The following is a 22,694-nucleotide window of genomic DNA, read 5'->3' on the forward strand; positions in this document are numbered from 1 at the left end:
CAAAATTAGAGAGTTATGTTTGGGGGGATTATTAAATGAGGTGTAAGGGAATACACATTAACGGCAATAACTACATTGTACTGGGATAGTGGAATTTTTAAGAGGTCTGATTACTCTGTTGTTTCCTGAAGGCACCAGATAGGAAATCACATGATCGCGTTTGTGTTGTAACGTAGAGACAAGAGGCATCTTTGAGAGCACGTTGGCCAGCTGCTGCAATACGCCAGCGTGTCCGCCATATTGGATTTGCCATATCTTCCTATGAAGTAACGGACTGGACTTGCTCAAAAGCCTTTTAGTAAACTGCTTTAAGTTAATGCCGCTCATTAAACCATTCCCAAATATTTTGAAAGAGATAGGCACCATCGCAGAATCTGACAACGTATCTGACTTCTACTCTGACGATTATGTTTTATGAATCGGGGCCGTGCATTTCAACCTTCGGCCTTCAGTGACGTCACATACATACACAATATAGGCTCGTGAAGGAGCACTTAATTTCAGGAGCATTTAAAACCATCAAGTATGCATTCACAATTGAGAGCAGGTGTTGGGATTGCCTTTTACGACTGAGCCAGTAGGGGGCAATATAGCTCTACTTTTGTTTCATAGTGAGTGACGTGGTCGGCCCTATAAAAGGGACACGCCGATACATGGCTGATGGAAACACCTCACTCGACTTGTCATTCTTGGATGTTAGGCAGAAGGATGCCAATCTGCACGTGCTGTGAAGCGACTCTGCTAACAGCAGGAAACTACATTTACAGATATAATCAAAAATAAAAAGAGGATTTAAAAAACTAAATAAAATGCGACCCAAATTACGCTGTGTGATCTTAAACAAGTCTGTCCAATAAATTGCGCAATGTCGCAGTTTCATATAAGACACCAACCAAACAATAACAAAAAACATTATTTGAAAATAAAGTAAACAGATCATTTGCATTTTGAGAATAGGCTATACAACAGCAAATAACTGAAAATGTTGAGCAGCTGAGATTGAACGAACTTTCGTGCGCAATTTACAATGCGCAATTATAAATTGCAGGTGAGCAGATTTATTTGATACATTTTTGTATCTCTGTCATTTTATTTCGTTACCATTAATTTAATACTAACGAAATAAAATGACAAGAAGAAATGTAAAATAAAATTCATTTCCTCCCAATGTGGTGCCTGTTCACTGAGCTGCAGATCTACGCGAGTGTCCCCAAACGTTTTTAAATGCACCATAGCTTGTAAGTGCCCAGCCGTGCTCTGATGTTTCCTTGCTGCCTTGGTAAAACAATCCAGTGTGGCTCCAAACAGCAAATCGGTCAGTTGCAAGCAATAGGCATTCCCAGCAGTACAATTTGCAGTGTTTCTCAGAGGCTGTGAGCCACGGGTACCGTTCATAATTGCTCGTCTGAAAATGACGGACAAACCCTTTTTCTTGCTGGGACAGGCTAGCTAGCGCAGGAGTTGGGCGTCCTCTTCGCACAATATCCAGCTTTTCGTGGAAGGTCCGTCTTGAAAATTGTGTGGATAGTAGTTCTGTAACCAGATCAACGGCTTCTCCTTCGGCCATTTTGGGTTAAAATGCAGTGATAGCTCCCTCTAGCAGGCGCTAATCCAATCACCGAACGCGCACATCCAGTCTCGACTAAGCCCTTCTAGCTGGCCCTGGTCCGCAGACTCGTGATCTGATTGGCTATTGCGAGCTGACTGTGCCCGTTCATTTGCAGCGCGCAGGGGCCTGCTCTGTTTAATCTGAAGGCCCCGAGCAAGTTTAATTTACCTGGCAACACAAGCTAGCTGAAATATGATTTGTTAAAAACTCTACCATAATAAATAAGTTATTTATCGAGTGGCTTTCAATGTTGTTTAAAATAACATTGAAAGCCACTCGACTAAGTGGAAATAATATGACGTAAAGAATACAGAGAATAATTTTGTTTACATATTTATGAAAATAAAATAACAAATTAAATTTGTTATTCTCAGAAAAGTACATTTATTAAATTTACTTTTCTGAGAATGTTTAGGCCAGCAGAGAAGGCCTTGCTGGCCCTGACGGAACGCCACTGCTCCTCATACAGTGCAAGTCAAAAGTTTAGAAACACCTTCAATTCAACATTTTCTCCCCCATCCATCTATCCATCAAATGTTCTAAGGTGCTTACCCCCACAAGGGTCACGGACATACTGGAGCTTATCCCAGCTGTCTTCAGGCAGTAGGCAGGGTACACCCTCAAGTGTCGGTGAACCGATCAAAGCACCATATTTCATTTAATGAGCTTTATATTGTATCATGACATGCAGGTCTGGATTAACAGTTGCATTATTATTATTATTATTATTAGTAGTAGTAGTAGCAGTACTAGTAGTATTTATTTATTTATTACTATTTTTGGGGGCAAATTCAGCTTCAAACTCTCATGTACATGAACACTCTGTTGATGTCAAGTCATATGAGTCTGTTGGCATGTCTGTGTGTAGCAAACTTTGCTTTGTGGCTGCGAACATGTCATCATTCTGTTGTCTTGCTCGTTACTGTGGCATGTACAGAAAGTCAGCCATCACATTTTCCAGATTTGGTCACATCATATTCCATAAATAGGATTGAAGGTGTGATGCTGAGGGGTGGCCCAGTGGTCAAGCAGTTAGCCCGTCGACCTCACAGTGCAGATTCCAACTTGGGCAGTGCTGTATTTACTTTATATCCGTTTTGTTTCAGCTAGTGAGGCTAAAATCAAAATGCCATAAACAATTACTGTGCATGAATTGAATTGCACACCCACGACCCTCGTGCGGAGCAGATAATGGATGGATGGAAATGATTGAAAATAAATAATTATTATCATTTAATAAGCTATTTGGGGCGGCCTGGTGGGCCAGTGGTTAGTGCGTCGATCTCACAGTGCGGTGGTCGTGGATTTGATCCCGTCTCCGGTCTTCCTGTGTGGAGTTTGCATGTTCACCCCGGGCCTGCGTGGGTTTTCTCTGGGTACTCCAGTTTCCTCCCACGTTCCAAAAACATGCATGGCAGGCTGATTAACCACTCAATGTTGAGAGGGAAGAAATCTCATCTGTGCTGTATGTTACATGTTGCACATACAGTACATTTGACAATAAAGTTTTATCCAATGCAATCCAATCCAAAATTGTCCCTAGGTGTGAGTGTGAGCATGGATGGTTGTTCAGGGTGTCCCCCGCCTACTGCCCGTAGTTGGGATAGGCTCCAGCACCCCCCGCCACCGTTGTGAGGATAAGCGGATCAGAAAATGGATGGATGGATGGTGTGATGCTAAATGTTGTCATGGCCACAGGGACCTGAGTCGGAGAGCAAGGAAAAATTCTAGAGGGGATAAAATGGTGGTTAGTGCAGACCTCAATGGACATAGAGTGGTTACTGGCAGGGGCGGTTCTGGATCAATTTCACTGAGGGGGCCGGGCTGGGGCCAGGGGTTTTGATGGGGGGGGCACATTCAACCCAGGGCTAAAAAGACAGATTCGAAATCTTATTTGACTTTTTATTTCTTCAGACTTTGAAATTGTAGTCATAACATTACAGTGATGTGAAAAAAAACAGTATTAGGAGGGCTAAAATGTCTGCAAGCGTAACAATACGTCTGTTGAGAATATTCAAGCCAGGGGATGATATGGTACCAGCCTGCCGGGGACAAAAATGGCAAATACACTGAAGCTAGATGTTTTACATGCATATAATTATCCAAATTTTAAAAGGCAATGTCTTATATATTGATCCTGTTAAATAAAAATTAAAATAAAAAGGGAGACTAAAAAAGTTACACACACACACACACGCACACACAATCACACGCACACACACACTCACGCAAGCACACACGCACGCACCCCCAGAACCGCCACTGGTTACTGGAACAGAGGTGATGGCCATGTTTGGGGTTAAAAAAATGTAACTCGGAAGGACCTATGGTGGAGGATTTTGTGAAGAGAAAGAACTGTCTGATCAACAAAAAAGAGAAACAAGGAGACATGCAAGAGTGGAGGGCAGGTGTACACATGGCCTACATTTTCGTGCAGGGCTCACCAACAAGCACCAGGTAGCCCTCAAGGGCCACATAAGTAGCCCGTAGGCTTGTTCTAAAAATGACAAACGAGTGATCGGTCATTGTGAGTTTCTGGGAATGTTGTAGAATTGATCATTTGAAAATGGCAGAGATTTAGAGAAATAGAGTGTTGCACATTGACATTCATCTGTTTCCCAACTACTGTGAGAAGTCAAGAACATGATGACATAAATTATGAATCAGTAATTCAGTAACATTATTTAAGGTATTTTGAGCAAATTTGTTATTTCACAAGTGGATAAAGAACTGGTACCTCTTCACCTTAATCAGGACACAGTTGTGAGGTGCTAGATGGATCCTTCAGACAGACAAATGAAGATTAATTACTTTGTAGAACAAAAGGATCCAGGAAAGCGTACATAAGCACAGGATGAAGGGGGAGATGGATTGAGCTGGAAAGAATTTGCAGCACAGATAGAAATCAGTGATGGGAATTTCCACTCTTCTAATAGTGCCGTTTGTTTTTTCTTTCAGCTTGACCCCCTAAAAAGCCCTTCCTCTTTGGGGGGCTGTGGGGGGGGGGGTGAGTCTTAAAACATGGTTCCCCCAGTGGCAAGTGTTTAAATGAACTACTTGGCCACAGATGCCCTGCCTCTTATCAGATACAGTTTCCTTACAGACTTCCCGCGCATATGTTTTTTGAAGTGGTAAGTGCCCCTCAACCCCACTGCCTGTCAAAAACACTCCCTCCACTCCCCCGATGACTGGAACCCCCACATACAGCCCCTAAGCCAGGGGTTGGCAACACGTGGCTCGCGAGCCGCATGCGGCTCTTTGGCGCCCTCTCGTGGCTCCCTAGAGCTTTTTCAAAAATGTTTGAAAATGGAAAAAGATGGGAGGGAAATATATTTTTTTGCTTTAATATTGTAATGCCCTTCAATGTTGTCAAGGGTGCACGCAGTCGCTGATGCAGTCTGTTCGCTTTTTAATAAACAAAAAGAGGCAGCAATTAAAACACATTCACAGGAACTGCTGCTGGCCACAACTCACGCCCATGCGCTCCACACTCAGACTGACTCCTCAACCTGGCTCGTTCCCTCTCTATGACGTCACCCCTACTCAACTAACCCAGCCCTCAAATACACAAATAACAAGGAACAGATATTGCAGTATGGTTTCTGTCAGAGGACAAACATGACACAAACATTATTAACGTTTTCCGATGCTGTAAAAATGTGTCGGAATAAATATGAAATGTCAACATTTCGTCAACGAATATTTGCGTCATAGCCTGCGACACACGTTTCTATTAGCAGGGCGGGATGTCAGTCAGGGGGCTGTTAAAAAAAACAACAAAAACCCCCCAGCTCCTTTCAGATTATAAGAATGGAAATCTGGGTGGCCAAGAGAAACAATTTTAAACGGTACATACGTTTCTATTAGCAGGGCGGGATGTCAGTCAGAGGGCTGTTGTTTAAAAAAACAAAACAAAAAAAAAAACAGCTCCTTTCATGTACAATTCACCGAGGGGACTTGCTAAGAATGGGAATCTGGGCGGCCAAGAGAAACAGTCTTAAACGCTACACGTGAGCTACGATAGTTAGCACGCTGCGAAAGTGCGTCCCGTGCCTCGTTCATCTTAGCGGCCATTCTGGCTGTTGCTCATTACGGCATGCGTGTGCAAGTGTGTGCATATGCGCGCGTGTGCAATAATGGGTCGATCGCGGGGGGTTGGTTGTTCGAAAAGTAGACCTTCCGTCAAAAAGGTTTGGGCACCCCCTCCTCTACAGGATGAACTGCAGGGGGAAAAAAACCTTTTAATCATGAATGCTAGTTGTGTATATGTAGCAAACTTAGTCATGTTGATAGCAGGCTAATATAGCTCATATTAGATACATACAGCATGTGTTGCCTTCATTTATAAGGCTTTTTTTTCGGCTCCAGACATATTTGTTTTTTGTTTATTTTGGTCCAATATGGCTCTTTAAACATTTTGGGTTGCCGACCCCTGCCCTAAATCTCCAGTCTTTGTAGTACCACTACCAACTAACCTCTCTGCAGCACTCCTAAATCTCTGATACTAGAATCAGGACCTGGCATTTAAAATGAACAAGAAACTGACGCAACAAGAGTGTCAATTTGTTTTTTGTCATTAATGTATGTAACACTGTTGCAGAAGCATATTATCGTCCCATATATCCTAAGAATTGTTCTTCCCCCAACTTATCTTGTGTCTCAAGATCATCGCATCCACGCTCATAGTTGGTCTCACCAAAACACGTACACTCTGTTGATGTCAAGTCATCCGAGTCTGTTGGCATGTCTGTGTGTAGCAAACTTTGCTTTGTGGCTGCGAGCATTAAAGGTTCCCATTCAGACAGCCTCAAAGAATCAGCATGTGAGTCTTCACTATTTAGATGTCCTTTCTCGTGGATGGCTACGGCAGTCAGGGTCACTGATGATAGGTTGACATTTTCAGACATGTTGACAGTCTTTTCATCCATTTCCTCTTCCAACTCAAATATGAGTTGCTCCTCGACTTGCATTTCTGGCCACCGAGACAAAAAAGTGTCATTTTCAACTCCATTCTTGAGTTGATCGAGCTCCGCTGGAACAGTCTCAGATGATATATCAGATGTATCTGCTTCAGCGCGTGACTTTGCAGTCAAACTTGTCCTTAATACATTACAAGAGTCATGACAGGAACTTTCCCTTGATAAATTTTCACCATCTCTGTTAATATAGAAATTACTTCCTTCATTTTCTTCCTCTTCTTCACCAACCTCCTCGTCTTTCATCCCTGAACAGGTGATTCTGGGGGTAGGACATAATGATGTGATGATAGCGTACTTCTGCTTGAATGTATCCGAGCAAACTGAGATCAGATCAGGGCTAGTTTCCTCTACTGGCAGAGATTTGGCATGCATGAGGGCCGTCTACAGTGAGGGGAAAAAAGATAAATAGCAATTAGTACTTTTTGTGACCAAAAGGTACTCTTCAAACATTGGTTTTGGGTCAAGCCCAAGCTGAAGCATGACTGTCGCACGGACTGGGACACAAACCAGTGTATTATACCATCATATAAGAACAAAAAAATAATAAACTAAGAGAAGCTGTGAGGATTATGTGCAGTACTCTTTAGCCAGGCACCTCTCACAGTGGGTAGCTCCAGAGTGAAATTGAGTTCAACCTCTCTAAAGAGACTTGGTACCAGCGCCCAAGTTTTATGTTGAAGTAAGCCCGACAAGTCTGGTCAGAACCTCACACACCACCTCGGGCTCCTTCGACCTCACATTCCACATCTGTAAAGCAAGCTTTAGTAGCCAGGAATGGAAGGGGAAAGGTGACAGAATTTGGCCACCGCCAAGCTCTCGAAGCATCCGAACCACTTGGGCCCCTCCCACAGGTATTGAGCCTAATACCGCTTGCCCACTGAAATTAGTGGGTAGTAGTGATCCGTGGCGACACGCAACCAATTGGCATATATGTCCCTTTCCCATTGACCAACAGAAGGCGATTCTGCCCCCCCAACCCCCTTCCACCACTTTGCGTCTGGTTACGTCACCACACTGTGATTGCGTAGATGATAGTGCGGCAGATTTCTTTGTGGTAAACAAAGCAACATGGAAGCAAGTGTTCTTTCTTTTATCAAGCTTTTTACCGTCCTCAAAATGGTCGAAAAACAGCGGAGGATCAACTCTTTGCTACTACTGAGACAACAGCTTAAGGGACGATCTCATAGCTTGGTTGTGGGGGCGTGCTATATATGAGGCCGATGTTGTGACACATCACGTACCACCCTATGCCATCACGTAATTACTGGGAAGTCCCGTGTTAGGCTTTCACACTGCAAGCGAAGGCGATCCGAGGCGATCACAACCCGCCTCCGATGGCGTGCTGGCGGACACGGATCGACACTCCTTTCCCATTGCCCAAAAAAGCGTGTTTATAGGGGTATATGGGAAGGGAGACCCAGATTGCTTCTTCAGACTGTGTCCAGTCGGGCCCCATGATAAGTCAAGTGGGATAGGTTGATGTTTCTTTGCGCTAGTGTACACCAGATAGAAAATATGTACCGATACTACTTTGGAAAAACGTGTTTTTCCTCCTGACAGCTTTTTGGGTATAATATACTTGAGAGTTGTGAACAGCTTTGATTCCGAATACAATATAAAATTAGTTTTGTTTTATTTTTGTGCTTTGAAAAAAATATATTGTATAACACACTTTTTATACTTACAATTAGTGCTCTTGGGAGGGTTGCTTGAAGTTTACAAAGGAATCCAGTGTAATACAGACAATATGTCAATGTCATCAAGGTACCAATGCAACATATCAGAAGCCCAAGAGTTATGCCAAGAACAGGTACTGTGGAGATATGCACACACACACACACACACACACACACACACACGCTTTTTACACATATTGGGTTTTTGTTTTTAGTATTTAATATTGTACGACCTCCATGGGGCATGCCTGGAAGCTCCACTGTGTCAGCAAAAGTCACAATAATTTACAAACTGATTGCGTTTATTGTTCACCTTACCTCTATCTAACTCTGCAATCGATGTGGTGGTGCATACCCAGGTTGATGGCTCAGTATTTTTATTCATAGTAATCTCAGTTTGAATCTGTACACAGTACTGTTTGCCTTTCTCCAAATTGTTAATTTTAACGCTCCTGGCTTGGGTTTTGTAAACCTCCTGCAAAGTAAACGGAGAATATCAATAAATGAATGGACAAATGAAATGTATGTATTATTTCCATATTCATTTTTTGTATGCATGGACATTGAGAACATTTCCCTATTCCATTACCTAGTCTACCCAAGGTAAATTAGGTTTTTATTGCAAATATCCATAATACTTTCCTATATTTCTCGGTACATTATTCAGGAATCACAAAGGCAAACGTCCTGCATGTATACAGGTGGAGGGTACAACTGTGCCCAAAGGGTTTCGACAGTCCCCCGCCATCAAAGTTAAATTTAATTAAATATGTACAAGCATGGGGCAGCCCGGTAGTCCAGTGGTTAGCACGTCGACTTCACAGTGCAGAGGTACCGGGTTCAATTCCAGCTACGGCCTCCCTGTGTGGAGTTTGCATGTTCTCCCCGGGCCTGTGTGGGTTTTCTCCGGGTACTCCGGTTTCCTCCCACATTCCAAAAACATGCGTAGCAGGCTATTGAACAATCTAAATTGTCCCTAGGTGTGAATGTGAGCGTGGATGGTTGTTCGTCTCTGTGTGCCCTGCGATTGGCTGGCAACCGTTAGAGGACGCATCCCTTGACCTTATAACAGTCTTAGGGAATATGAAAAAGGCATATGCCCGATACAGTCTTTTGTTGCTGATTGTTTTTGTTAATCTGAATAGTACCGGTAACTAAATCAAATAAGCATTTGCAAATTGCAATCAAAATGCAATTTTTAAATTCATTTGACTTCTGGAAGTTGGATCTCTTACCTCAGTTTTATTAGATTTCTTCCACAAGACCCTGAACTTAGCTTTGTAGATGGCCATGATGTCATTGTTTGGTATCCCTAAGCTGTTGTCAGCCTCTGGCAGGGATATGTTGATTTGAATGCAGTTGCCACATTCGGTCACCGTTACTTTTGGAGGACCTATTATAGCTAGGAACAATAAGAGAACATATAGTTACTTGTACTGTACAATGGATTGCTTTTGCTCCACTTTGAGATACAATAAACCCCTGATTGTGGACTTATCCAGGTCGGCGTGGGGACAGGATTTTAAGCAGGAAAAGTCAGACATCAATATGAAAATCATCCCCTTTTTCAGACTGAAACCATGGTCCTTCGTCTGAAAAGTGTGGAGTGTGCTTTCCAGGTCGGAGATGAGATCCTGCTCCAAGTGGAGGAGTACAAGCATCTTGGGGTCTTTTTCACAACAGCGTCTGCAATGATGCAGACTCTTATTGAGGCTGTAATGGTTCAGAAGGGGCGGCCCGGTAGTCCAGTGGTTAGCACGTCGGCTTCACAGTGCAGAGGTACTGGGTTCGATTCCAGCTCCGGCCTCCCTGTGTGGAGTTTGCATGTTCTCCCCGGGCCTGCGTGGGTTTTCTCCGGGTGCTCCAGTTTCCTCCCACATTCCAAAAACATGCATGTCAGGCTGATTGGACGCTCTGAGTTGTCCCTAGGTGTGAGTGTGGGCGTGGATGGTTGTTCGTCTCTGTGTGCCCTGCGATTGGCTGGCAACTGATTCAGGGTGTCCCCCGCCTACTGCCCGGAGATGGCTGGGATAGGCTCCAGCACCCCCCGCGACCCTAGTGAGGATCAAGCGGTTCGGAAAATGGATGGATGGATGGTTCAGAAGGAGCTGCACTAAAAGGCAAAGCTTTCTGCATTTATTCATTGATCATCGCGCCTACCCTCATCTACAGTCATAAGCTGTGGGTCACGATCAAAAGAACAAGATCCTGGATATACTGTATGTGGCCGAAATGACTTTCCTCAGTTGGGGATTGGGGTCTGCTTTTGAGATCGAGTGAGAAGCTCAGTCATCCCGGAGGGACTCAGAGTCCAGCTGCTATTCCTCTGCATTGGTGGCTCGGGCATCAGGGTAAGATGCCTCCGAGGTGATGTGTTCCAGGCTGTCTTATGACTGGCCTGGGAATGTCTTGGGAGTCCCTTCACAGAGTTGGACCAAGGGCCTGGGCTTCCCAACTCCGGATAAATGGAGAAAATGGATGGATGGAGAGTGATGAATAAGTATTTTAACATGATTCCTAATTCTTTTTATCCAGAAACGTCCAGTACATTTGGTTGAAACAAAAAGATTACATGCAGAAATGTTCACACTGACATACTTTGTTCAAATGGAGAGAAGGAGACTTCTTCAGACTCCGGAGACCAGGTTCCATTGTAGAATGCTTGGACAGTAAAATAATATTTATATTTGTCCAACTTCAGCTGTAAAGATGTTGCGGTTGTCATGTAACGATTCTGTGTTTTTTTCTCAGTTTCTCCGCTTAACCTGCACAAAAAAAAATTCAATGTTTTAATTCATGCTTTATGAGGAAATAAATTAATAACTGCCATATCCTCCCGACTACCAGGGAAAAAAATGTTGTCCAATCACATTTATTTTGAAATTCCCCAATCTATGTGAAGTAATTGGACTAGTCCAAAATAATTTTTTGAAATTCCACTACATTTTTTAAACACTTGAATACTAGGCTCAAATACACTTAAAACAACTCAAACAACACTTTAACGTGTTCATAAGAGTCTTATAAATAAAATGCCAACAGCATTTCAAGACAAAATGTGTTTGATAAAAAGTGTTACTTTTCCTCTGAGGGAAGCCATTTTCCCACTTTTTCTAACCCCTACAAATTTGGGATCATTGGAAAGCACTGAATGTCCTCTTTAGAGTAACAAAAGGAGTTAATGCGATTGGATGCACTGGGTGGCAGATATTTAGGTTCACAAATGTCCTCTACAGAGGACAAATTTGAACTGGTAGTCAGGAGGATATTTCCCACACTATAAGGTGCACTGAAAAGCATTAACATTTTCTCAAAAGCCGACAGTGCACCTTATAATTCGATGCGCTTTATATATGGATCAATATTCTGATTTCTTGGATGTAGTCTTCTAAATATTCTGTAAAGCTGTTTGTTACAGCTGCAGCGGTTGTGAAAGCGCCGTCTGAATAAAGCTGTAATGTATTGTATTCCTTTAGCGTAGCGCCATCTAGTGGATGCTTAATGCAACCTCAGCCACTATTGTAACTTGTATTCTACGTGCCTTATAATGCGGTGTGCCCTATATATGAAAACAGCTTTAAAATAGCCAATCGTTGACAGATTACTCAATTACTGCAATGCCCTTTACTTTGGAGTCAGCCAGTCCTCCATTAAGCGCCTTCAGCTGGTCCAGAATGCCGCTGCTCGCCTCTTGACTGGTACTCGTAAGAGGGAGCACATAACTCCTACTCTGGCATCCCTTCCCTGGCTCCCCATACATTTTAGAGTTCTTTTCAAGATCCTCTTATTTGTTTTCAAATCTCTAAATAATCTCGCGCCACCTTACCTCTCTGAGCTCATCCGCCCCTACAGACCTGCCCGGCGCCTCAGGTCTGCGGACCAGACATTATTAGAAGTACCAAGAACTAAACTGAGGCTCAGAGGGGATCAAGCCTTTTCTGTTGCTGGCCCCTCTCTCTGGAATGAGCTCCCACTGAACATTCGGCAAGCCTCCTCGCTGCCCATCTTCAAAACCTTCCTCAAAACTCACTTGTATTCTTTGGTATTCGACTCAGCATGACTTCGATTTGTTCTTGGTTTTACTGTTTGGTGCTCTCTACCGTCTTTATTACCGATTTGTTTTACTGTTTATTGTATATGTTAAATTGCTCCATGTACAGCACTTTGTATGCAGCGATGGCTGTTTGAAAGTGCTCTATAAATACAGTTGACTTGACTTGACTTGACAGTGCACCTGATACTCCGAAGCGCCTTATGGTGCAGAAAATACGGTGCATTGTGGAAATAAAGTAATAATGACAAGTCATGTTAATATTAAATTTTAAATCATGGGTGTCATGGAAGAATGCCATTTTTAGTTGGAATAAAGACTGCTAAAATGTCACAACTTCCAAATAGCTAAAGATTCAAAGGCTTTGCTCCTGAGTAGGTCAAATGCTCTCAATGAATAATCAAGTTCAGAGTTGATGACGTGTGATATAACCGACCTGGTTTGCTTTTGAAAAGGTGCGGCACTCACCGAGACCTTTGATATACCAAGCTCGTGATGGACATTGTTCTCAATTTGTTCACGGGAGATGCTTACAACGTTAACGATCTCATGAGCAGTTAAGTGTCTACCATCCATCATCATGTGATTAACGCAGCCGATATTTTCCCGGGAGGTGGCTGTGGCAGGACACTCAAATCTTGGGTCATCTTCAAGGCTTTCCCCTAAAGCATGTAGCTGTCAACTTTTGCCCAGATGATAATACAAGATGGAGCAAATAAGGCAACCATGTCAGCATTAATCTCCTTGGGGGAGAAAGTACTTTTTTTCTCCTTTGCATATATTTGCTAAAAGCACGGTGCAAAATTTGATCCATTTTCAGAACTTATTCTGATGGTGGGTTCATACCTGATGCAAAGCCAAGTATTGCCTCTATGCAGGTGTTCATCAGTTCATTCATGAGAAACAAACTATTTTATCAAGACAGAAGCCCTCAAATAAAACTTTTGTGGTTTGGTAACTTCTCCTGTTTTTGGCAAGAAAAGAAATGTAACTAAGTAGTGATTACATTTAAATGGACTGAAAATGTTGAATCAAAATCACACTCCAATAAGTCATTTCAGTACAAATGTCACCCCATGAGGTCAAGTTTAAAAAAAAAAAAAGTGTCTGAGCCAGCTCCTTTCCGAAGTCGCAGTTCAGTTCTCTCTCTGGTATCAAGTCTGACAGGACCATTTCACTTCCCCTCCTTGCAAGTGTGACAGGACCATTTCACTTCCCCTCCTTGCCATCACTTGTTCCCACTCTCCCAAAATGTCACAAAAACTATGGAAATATAGAAACACTGGTTAAATCTATACGTTCACTGAAGTCTCACAAAATTACTGATGTTTAGCGTTGCGTCAAAAAACAGATCAGCGAAATAAACGTAACAGGCAGTTAACATTCAATAATACATTGTGGAGTCAACATGTGGAAACACGAGTCATAGCGAGGGTCAGAATGCACGACAGGATGAGTCTGCGAGGTGAGGCGATATAAATGTGTTTCCAATTAAGAGCATATCGATGCAAAGCCAACATGTGCTGTATGTGACTGAAACTTTTTTTTCTTTATTAGTCTTTCCATATCATCTCAAAAACACACGAGCCAGTGACTTTGACAAGGAGTGACTAAATCAATTTTCCTGGCTCAGGCATACTGAGGAAGGCATGCACTGTCATTTATGCCAAAAGCACTGTGCCCAACACAGCAGGCAATTGCTGCTTCCATCAACCAGCTTTGAGACAGCCATCAACCAACGAGAGGCTGGACACATGAGGTGATGGCCATTCACAAAGGGGCAGAAAATAAAAAGTATATTAAAGATGGTAGTACCTAAAAACACTCAATAAAGTTTAAAAAAAAACTAAAATACTGTAATATAGCCAGGAAAAACACTGGAATGGGTAATAGAGATAACGATTAAAAAAAAAGATAGACCATTCAAACAAAACTTGTAACATCAAATGCTTCCTTGCAATACAAACAAAGAGGGTATCGGAAATGTTTAAATGAGTTTCATACTCTTCTTACAGCTTCCACTTTATTGAAAGCCTTTTAGTTGTTTTGGGGTTGTGATAAAATATGATGAATGGGGAATTTACCTTGAAAAGACCTTATACTGTACACCTGGGGGGGTGGCAGGCCCAGGATCCCAATGCAGGATGTGAAGGAAGTTAACAGAGTGAACAGACACATTCGATGGCGCAGGGAGTATACCAAGCACTGTGCAAAATATAATGATGGCAGTGTTAGTGCTGCAGATCGAGTTAGAGAAACACATATACATACATACAAAAACAAACAAAAAAAACGATTTTGATTGGTATGTTGTAAATCTGAAGGTTTCGCGTTATTAAAATCTCAGAAAAAATATATATATTTTACTCACCAGACTCAAGCAGGAACATCACATTTAGATAAAAACACATCCAGTTCATCTTGGTATATGCTTAGGCTGTCGTAGTCATTCTTAAAGGAATGCAGTTTTTAAAAAAAGATGTAAAGCACATTCAGTATGACACTTAAGCTATCACAATAACGTGTGATATCGTTATTAATTATGTGTATATAAGATATCACAATAAGGTATGCCATCATTATCAATTAAGTATGTGTACATCTGCCGCTGAATAAGTAAGGACCCCAATTACTTGGCATTGAGACGTTGGTCAGACATGTGTGCGTTTTCAATGATTTTAAAAATGGGAAAATGCTGCTTATGTGTCTGGAATCGTCTTTCGATCTGTCTCTTCATGCTGGTATCATGCAAATGAACGAATCTATGAAATCTTGCACACATACCTATATTATGTACTGCAAAGACAATTCCAAACTAGCTACTAAATGCTGGAGTATTGATATGTAAACAATGTTCGCTCACCTTATTTACGAACAACCAACACCATCTATCTCTGTCCGTCGTTACGACTAGTAAAACAGTATTACTTTTAGCGGTTCAATAATTGCATAATCTCACTCCAGAGCTAAATGGGGATCAAAAATTCAACACCGGAATGCCCACACTTAACTGTCTGACCGAAATACAAGCCTGGAGCGGCGGTTTCCGAGAAACAAGCTTGCTAGCGCCTGTCACTGACTCACTCAGTAAAACATCCTCCCGTCTTTACACGGCCGACCACTTCCTTTTACGTTTTCAAAGTAAAATCTTACGGGACGCGACATACTCTTGTTTCACTGCAATTCTTCTAACTGCATATTGAACAGCAATCGGTGCCACTGTTCAAATTGTGACATCGTACAAATACTAATATAAGATTCCTTCCTTTATTCATTCATTTTCCGTACCGCTTTATCCTCAGTGGGGTGTGCTGGGCTGGAGCCTATCCCAATTGTGTTTAAAAACAAACAAACAAAAAACACCACAAGGACAGCTTAAATGTATTTTTTCTGTCCTAAATGAATACTAAACTCTCTCTCTCCCTCTCTGTCTTTCTCTACTTTCATTTACCGGTTTGGTGGTTAGAGGGTACTTTCCAAACGTCATGCTCTGGTTTCCATGTTCTATCCGACTTCTAAAGCTGTCTCATTTCAGTCGCCGCAAGAGGCCGTGCAATTGACAGAAAAGTGAAATCTCAATTCTGTAAACATTCGGTCGGTCGGTGAAGGCCCTCGTTATCGAGGAATGCGGCCCCCAGGACAAGGCGACGGCTCCTGGTGCTTGTGTCTCCGATGACTGTAGAGGCCCAGTCTTCCCCGAAAGCCCCGCCCGCAGGATTGACAGAAGTGGGTTGGGGGGCCGGGCGGTTGCCGGGCCCTCTCCCTCCTCCGCAGCGACGCGTCGAGTAACATTACATTGTCCTCAAATGCAACCCAACTCAGTTTAAGTTGTACTAGCTCCTTTTGGAGCGTATAAAACCAGTTAAGTTTAAATATGAATAATCTAATGAAACGTTTCCTCCCACATTCCAAGTCGTGCGTGGCAGGTTAATGGTACAGTCTAAATTGTCCCGAAATTGTGAGCGTGGATGGTTGTTCGTCTATATGCGCCCTGCGATTGGCTGTACCTCGTCTACTGCCCAAAGACAGTTGGGAGAGGCTCCAGCACGCCCGCGACCTTTGTGAGATAAATAGATTAGAAAATAGATGGTAATCAATTGAGTTCGGGGTCAGCAACTTAATTATTCAAAAGACCATAATGAGGACTCGTTTCCAAAAAGAAAAAGCAGAAACTACAAAACCCCACTGACATTGAAAAGTAAGCTTTCTCGTGAATAAGATAAGTCATGATTTTCTTTTACAAACTCTTCAACCTGCTGCACTCTGGTAGACGCTAGGGGGTTCAAAATACACGGACAGATTCAAAGACAGTTTGTTTCCCAGAGCCATCATTGCTCTCAACAAGGTATAACAACACTACCTCCAATAAAATGTGCAATACCTGAAATCTGTGAACAACATGTGCAATATCTGTAACCTACGGAAGAGGATTAGGGCCAATGAAGAAAGAAAAAATAAGGTTGGCAAGATTCTCACTTTAATCTCAGAATTCTGACTTTAAAGTGAGAATTCTGACTTTAATCTCAGAATTCTGACTTTATTCTCAGAATTCTGACTTTAATCTCAGAATTCTGACTTTAATCTCAGAATTCTGACTTTATTCTCAGAATTCTGACTTTATTCTCAGAATTCTGACTTTAATCTCAGAATTCTGACTTTGTGACGTTTGTGGAGCTATGAATTGTGGGGGGACCGTCAGCGTGTGGCGTGTCTTGGAAGAAAGGACATCATGTCGTCACCCAGCGACTTTTTGCGTGGCCGAGGAATGTCGGAGGACATCCTTTCACTTTTGGAGGAGCAGAGGGTGAGTAAACACTGTTTACTAAACAATGCGTCGTGTTTGTTTCATTTGGTGGCTATCGTGTCCATAGTTAATGTGCTCCATGGAGCTTGTAGCTCCGTTGCTAGTCCGAATGTCATTAATGGATGCACCCAGTTTACATTCGTGAATAAGTAGAACGTAACCAAATTAATGGGTACGTCCCTGTGACGCCACATAACGTTGTTAAAAATAACACCACTCTCGACATCGAACCCCTTTGTGTGGATGACAGTGGCCGGCTGGAGCATCGTTGCAGTCTAATTACCGTGAACTGAACACACCGATCACGCGGTCGTGTCGTAGGAAGTATGTGCACACCCACCTCTATTTACTGAATATGAGTATACTTGAGTTTGAACTAACACAGTACCATGAGCGAGAACATTATTAAAAAACTTTAACAAGCATACGGTCATGCAGTCATGTTTTCAAAATGTCCACCGTTGTTTTTTGTCGGATGGTAATTGTTGTCTCTTTTCTTGTGCAGATAAAGTGACTGATGGAGGGTGCAACTCAAACAGTGGCTGGAAATCTAGATTTGGATGACTTGATCAAGCTATGCTTTAGACTTGGATTCAGCAATAAGGAAATACTAGCAATTTTAGCACATAATGCTCAAACTATTTTAAGTATTCGGACTCCGAAAAGGATATGCAAAAGACTTGGTCTTTTTCGAAGAAAGAACCAGTCAGACCTGGGAGACGTGTTGGCTTTTGTCCAGCACGAGATCATGACTAGTGGACAGATGCAAGGTTATCGCTGGCTTCATCTGCGTGCCATTCAAAAAGGATTTGTTGTGTCACAAGATACAATAAGACAAATTATAAAATTTGTTGACCCTGTAGGTGTGGGAATAAGAGCACGGCGCCTAAGAAGGCGCCAATACAACTGTCGGGGGCCAAATGCTCTTTGGCACCTGGATGGCTATGACAAATTAAAGCCCTACGGGATTGGCATCAATGGCTGTATTGATGGCTTTAGTCGGTATGTGTTATGGGCGGAAGCCTATACCACAAACAGTGACCCTAAGGTGGTTGCAAGTTATTTTATAAAAACAGTTTCACACATTGGTGGGTGTCCAGAGAGGATCCGTGCAGACAGGGGCACAGAAAATGTTTGTGTCGAACAGATGCAGATGTTTTTGCGTAGAAACCACTCAGACAATTTTGCTGCGGAGAAAAGTTTCCTTTACGGAAGAAGTACAGCCAATCAGCGTATTGAAGGGTGGTGGTCCACCCTTCGCAAACAGAGTGCACAGTTTTGGATTAATTTATTTCAAACTCTTCAAGATGATGGCCACTTTTCAGGAGATTTTCTGGATAAAAGTCTTATCCGGTTCTGCTTTCTTAATCTTGTGCAGGTAGAATAATTTTTCTGGAGAAATTGTTTTTGGACGAATGAAAATATAATACTTAACTATGCTGCTTTGTGTTCAGGATGAGCTGGATGAAGTTGTGAACACGTGGAACGCACACAAAATAAGACCAAGATTGCACCATGATACAGCTTCGGGTCGACCAGTCGTCATGTATTCATTCCCTGCGATGCACAGTGCCGAGGATCAATTAAAACCTGTTGGAACGGAAGAGGTCACTGCATGTATGGAAGAGTGCACTACAAAAGGCAATTTTCCTTGTGATGAAACTGTATTTGAACTGTGTTGTTTGCTTACGGAGGAAAATGAATGGCACGCGCCATCAGATCCATTGGATGCAAGTGACTTGTATGTTAAGTTGAGAGAGGAATTACTGAAGTCTATTTGACATGTGTACTGATGAAATTTTGGGAAAATGAAGCTTCAAATTTGCTCCATAAACCAGTTGTTGTTTTTTGACTTCTCTAGATTGCACTCTTTTCACACAGACTTGCCCTTTCTGAAACCTTTATTTTAAACAACAGTGCCATGGCTACAGCATGCCCCGTGACCCTGGAGGATATGTGGATCAAAAGTGGATGGATGTCTTATTGTTAATATTGATAGAAAACATCTCCACAATTTTTCTGATCCGCTTTATCCTCACAAGGGTCACGAGGTATGCTGTGCAGCCTGTCCCAGCAGTTGTTGGGCAGTAGGCGGGGGACAACCTGAACCGGTTGCCAGCAAATCGCAGTGCACACAGACGAACAACCATCTGCCGTCACAATCACGGACAATTATTTGGAGTGTCCCATTAACCTGCCCGCATGTTTTTGGAATGTGGGAGGATGCGGAGTAGCCGGAGACTCCACACAGGAAGGCCGGAACCGGATTCGAATCCTGCACCTCTGCACTGTGAGGCCGACGTGCCTCACAGCCATTAGGAAATATCTGTAAAATGTTATTAAACCATTCACCGTTGCACACAAGTATATTAACCGTCAACATTCATGTGTAGACTGAAAAACATAGTGAATGAAGAGTAAGTTTATTGAACACAATAAATTCTTACTTTTAATAATAGAAGCATGGACCTAAATATAAATAATACAGCATAGCTGTTGAAACAACCATCCAATGGTTATGTATAACTTCTTTGGCCTTTTTGTATATAAAACCCCAGAACTGTATATTACTGTAATATAACACCAGATGCAAGTTATTTCTATATACAGTAACTATAAAAACAGCAAACAATGCAACGTTTGTTTCTACAAACTTATCGTAAACAGTGAACACGGTAATGTACCCAAGCCATGTAGTACTGATGCAACCTACGATGGCTTATTAACATAGTTACGGGTACGAAAAAGCTAAACAATGTCTATCACCCAGACATTGCTTTCAAGAACCGCATTGAATTCCGATCGGAAATCTGGAAAATTTTCATAGCTGTCAGCAATATGCAGAACCTTTCCACATGTGTGCCCCAGCGGCCTTCTACTAAACTCCGTCATTTCCTGGAACTCCACAAGAATGGCATTGGTTACAACAAGATCAGATCCAGTGCAAAACCGGAGAAACCTCTGAAGCTTGAATTCATCCAACTCTCTGATGAACCTTTTCAGATGATTTATCATTTCCTTCTGCTTTAGGGTTAAATCAGTTGCAAATTTCAGCAGTTGGCAGACTTTTTTTGAGGTAGGTTGCAAGTCCGAGCACAACTTGTTCAGTGCTTCAAGACTGATGGAGACACGGTGAAGAGTAACCTCCCTCCAGCAGTCAATCACAAACATGGGCTTTTGGATAAGCTCTTTGTGTGCTATTTCCTGCAGTACTGTGGGAAAGGTTTCAGCAGAGATTCTTTTTCTACACCCGTAGCTGTCAAGAACTTCCACAAGATCATCTAGGTCCACTTCTGAAAAGTCCTTCATTGCTTCCATCAAAACTTCACGTTCTTGGCTGCTCACAAACTGCAGAAAATGGACTTTTAGATCACTATAGACACAGTTGAAAAGCACCTGCTCGAGGAAAGGAAATGCAAGTTTGTTTGGGAAGTAGCAACAATCTTGGTATCCCTTTAAAAGAATTCTCCCAACTGCTTTCCACTTTTCTGCAGGAAAATCATGGCGAATGAATGGTACTTTAATTGATGTACCAAGGGTGCATCGGTCATAGAATTCCTGCCAGAAGCAGCTGAGAACATCTCTCAGTACTCCAGATCCAACACCTGCTTCTTCTGTATTATCTGGGAGTATGTGTTTCACATTGAGTGATTTGTTTCAGATTGCATTTTCAGAGAATGCTATGATCATATCATTCAATGTGTCAGTGTAGTGTACAGTTATTGTCATCACATCTTGTGGATCAGGTGGACCATCATAGATAAGTGTGATGTCTGCATCTCCCTCTGTGTTGTATGTGGAGCCAAAAGTAATTTCTGAATCAACAGAAATGCCGAATGCCGTGTAGATTTCATTTGAATCGACAGAGACCTCTTCAATTTCAGAGTTGTAGTCACTGGCATTGTGTGACACAACCAATACTTCTTTGGACGCTGTGCTGCCATCATGGTGGTCGTCCTTTGGCCTTGTGGCAATGTAAAAGCGCAACAACGTGAGCTTTGCAGCCTCATACATGTTGCCGATGGATTGGCAGGTTTCATCAGTGAGGAGGTTTTGTTTGAAATCCCACACCTCAAACTGAAAGTCCAATTCAGATCCTTTAGGAGAAATTCCATCGGGGAAAAATAGTTTCTTTCCTTCCTTGAGAATTTCTTTCAACCCAGCTTCTGTGGACATTTGAAGTTTTCTGGTACCCCCTCCCTGCTTCTCCCTCACCTGTTTGGTTATTTTTCCATCATTGTGTATCCATCCGATTGCAACATTTCTCGTTGTTTTCTGCCTCTTCGTCTGTCTTGCTTGTTGTGTCTTGGAGGAAGTGTCTTCTTTCCCGCTTTCTTTCCTGATTTTCATTTTTTCACGTAATTTTTCCAAAAGTCCATTTTTTCTTTTGGATGGGAGCTGTTGAGTCTTGCAAAAATTGAAGAGTGCTATACGGTCTCCATAGCACGGGACATAATTGGCAAGGGTGGCATCGTCCATCAGTGCTATGACATCACTGTCAATCTGCACAACAAGACAAATAGAAAAAATATACACTCACGTCACGACAGTACTTGCTACGACACTACCACAGGTGTGTTCAGTTCACGGTAATTAGGCTGCAACGATGCTCCAGCCGGCCACTGCCATCCACATAAAGGGGGTCGATGTCAAGAGATTTGTTTTTAACAACGTTATGTGGCGTCACAGGGACGTACCCATTTAAATTGGTTACGTTCTACTTATTCACGAATGTAAACTGGGTACATCCATTCATGACATTCGGACTAGCAACGGAGCTACAAGCTCCATGGAGCACGTTAACTCCAAATGGAACAAACACGACGCACTGCTTACTCACCCTCTGCTCCTCCAAAAGTGAAAGGATGTCCTCCGACACTCCTCGGCCACGCAAAAAGTCGCTGGGTGACGACATGATGTCCTTTCTTTCAAACCACGCCACACGCTGACGGTCCCCCCACAATTCATAGCTCCACAAACGTCACAAAGTCAGAATTCTCACTTTAAAGTCAGAATTCTGAGAATAAAGTCAGAATTCTCACTTTAATCTCAGAATTCTGAGAATAAAGTCAGAATTCTGAGATTAAAGTCAGAATTCTCACTTTAAAGTCAGAATTCTCACTTTAAAGTCAGAATTCTGAGATTAAAGTGAGAATCTTGCCAACCTTATTTTTTCTTTCTTCATTGGCCCTAATCCTCTTCCGTAGTAACCTGCTAATGTGCAATCATATCTGTAAACATCACTAAGCGACCTTACATATTTTATTATTTTTTATGTTTTGATTGCTTTTTAAAAATATATTTGCAATTTTCAGTGTTCAATAAGTGTCCAAAAAGCATATCATCCATATCGAAGTGTTTATCAATGTCTGTCATTGCATTTCCTCTTTCACTCAGCAGATGTCGCTGCAGATTTCGTCAACTGCTGCTGTTTGTCACTCCACAAACGGCTTGTATTTGTTCGGATGTATTGTATTTATAAATGGCTTGTTTTCGTTATTGCTCACTACACACTATGGGTCATTCCAGAATACGAGGACATTTGGGCTTCAAAATTCTTGAAAAATAAGTATTC

At 42.3% G+C, this 22,694-nt stretch overlaps 3 protein-coding genes across 5 annotated transcripts; 1 reads left to right on the forward strand and 2 right to left on the reverse strand.

The window, feature by feature from the left end:
• Nucleotides 1-3,497: 3,497 nt before the first annotated feature.
• On the reverse strand, nt 3,498-15,409 carry LOC147197805 (interferon alpha/beta receptor 2-like). Of its 3 annotated transcripts, XM_086124067.1 has the most exons (8): nt 15,179-15,409; nt 14,687-14,766; nt 14,400-14,520; nt 10,863-11,029; nt 9,500-9,666; nt 8,583-8,739; nt 8,274-8,401; nt 3,498-6,969 (listed from the first exon to the last, which is right to left on the reverse strand). In XM_086124067.1, the coding sequence occupies exons 2-8, from the start codon at nt 14,733-14,735 to the stop codon at nt 6,217-6,219; spliced, it is 1,542 nt and encodes a 513-aa protein (XP_085980193.1). In that variant the 5' UTR covers nt 14,736-14,766; nt 15,179-15,409; the 3' UTR covers nt 3,498-6,216. The 3 variants fall into 3 exon arrangements, with proteins under 3 accessions (XP_085980193.1, XP_085980194.1, XP_085980195.1); XM_086124069.1 differs by lacking the exon at nt 8,274-8,401 and having other exon boundaries at nt 6,781-6,969; XM_086124068.1 differs by lacking the exons at nt 8,274-8,401; nt 8,583-8,739.
• Nucleotides 15,410-16,997: 1,588 nt separating this feature from the next.
• On the forward strand, nt 16,998-18,953 carry LOC147197806 (uncharacterized). Its single transcript, XM_086124448.1, has 3 exons — nt 16,998-17,119; nt 17,625-18,497; nt 18,574-18,953. Exons 2-3 carry the CDS (start codon nt 17,637-17,639, stop codon nt 18,898-18,900), a joined length of 1,188 nt encoding a protein of 395 aa, XP_085980574.1. The 5' UTR covers nt 16,998-17,119; nt 17,625-17,636; the 3' UTR covers nt 18,901-18,953.
• A 455-nt stretch (nt 18,954-19,408) lies between these two features.
• Nucleotides 19,409-22,321, reverse strand: LOC147197807 (uncharacterized). Its single transcript, XM_086124449.1, has 3 exons — nt 22,285-22,321; nt 21,960-22,116; nt 19,409-21,622 (listed from the first exon to the last, which is right to left on the reverse strand). Exons 2-3 carry the CDS (start codon nt 22,032-22,034, stop codon nt 20,777-20,779), a joined length of 921 nt encoding a protein of 306 aa, XP_085980575.1. The 5' UTR covers nt 22,035-22,116; nt 22,285-22,321; the 3' UTR covers nt 19,409-20,776.
• Nucleotides 22,322-22,694: the final 373 nt, after the last annotated feature.

Source organism: Hippocampus guttulatus, chromosome 11 (genome assembly GCF_054856545.1).
Source record: "Hippocampus guttulatus isolate MCC_2025c chromosome 11, RoL_Hgut_1.0, whole genome shotgun sequence".
Classification (NCBI taxonomy): Eukaryota; Metazoa; Chordata; class Actinopteri; order Syngnathiformes; family Syngnathidae; genus Hippocampus; species Hippocampus guttulatus.

Excerpts from the sequence above, each read along its gene's own strand:
- LOC147197805 (XM_086124067.1), bottom strand. The coding sequence starts at position 14,735 with ATGAACTGGATGTGTTTTTATCTAAATGTGATGTTCCTGCTTGAGTCT. Across the intron at positions 11,030-14,399 it reads CAGTATAAGGTCTTTTCAAG|GTTAAGCGGAGAAACTGAGA; the intron begins GTAAATTCCCCA and ends TTTTTTGTGCAG. Across the intron at positions 8,402-8,582 it reads GATTGCAGAGTTAGATAGAG|TACCTGTTCTTGGCATAACT; the intron begins GTAAGGTGAACA and ends ATATCTCCACAG.
- LOC147197806 (XM_086124448.1), top strand. The coding sequence starts at position 17,637 with ATGGAGGGTGCAACTCAAACAGTGGCTGGAAATCTAGATTTGGATGAC. Across the intron at positions 18,498-18,573 it reads GCTTTCTTAATCTTGTGCAG|GATGAGCTGGATGAAGTTGT; the intron begins GTAGAATAATTT and ends CTTTGTGTTCAG.
- LOC147197807 (XM_086124449.1), bottom strand. The coding sequence starts at position 22,034 with ATGTCGTCACCCAGCGACTTTTTGCGTGGCCGAGGAGTGTCGGAGGAC. Across the intron at positions 21,623-21,959 it reads CACTTTTGGAGGAGCAGAGG|ATTGACAGTGATGTCATAGC; the intron begins GTGAGTAAGCAG and ends CTTGTTGTGCAG.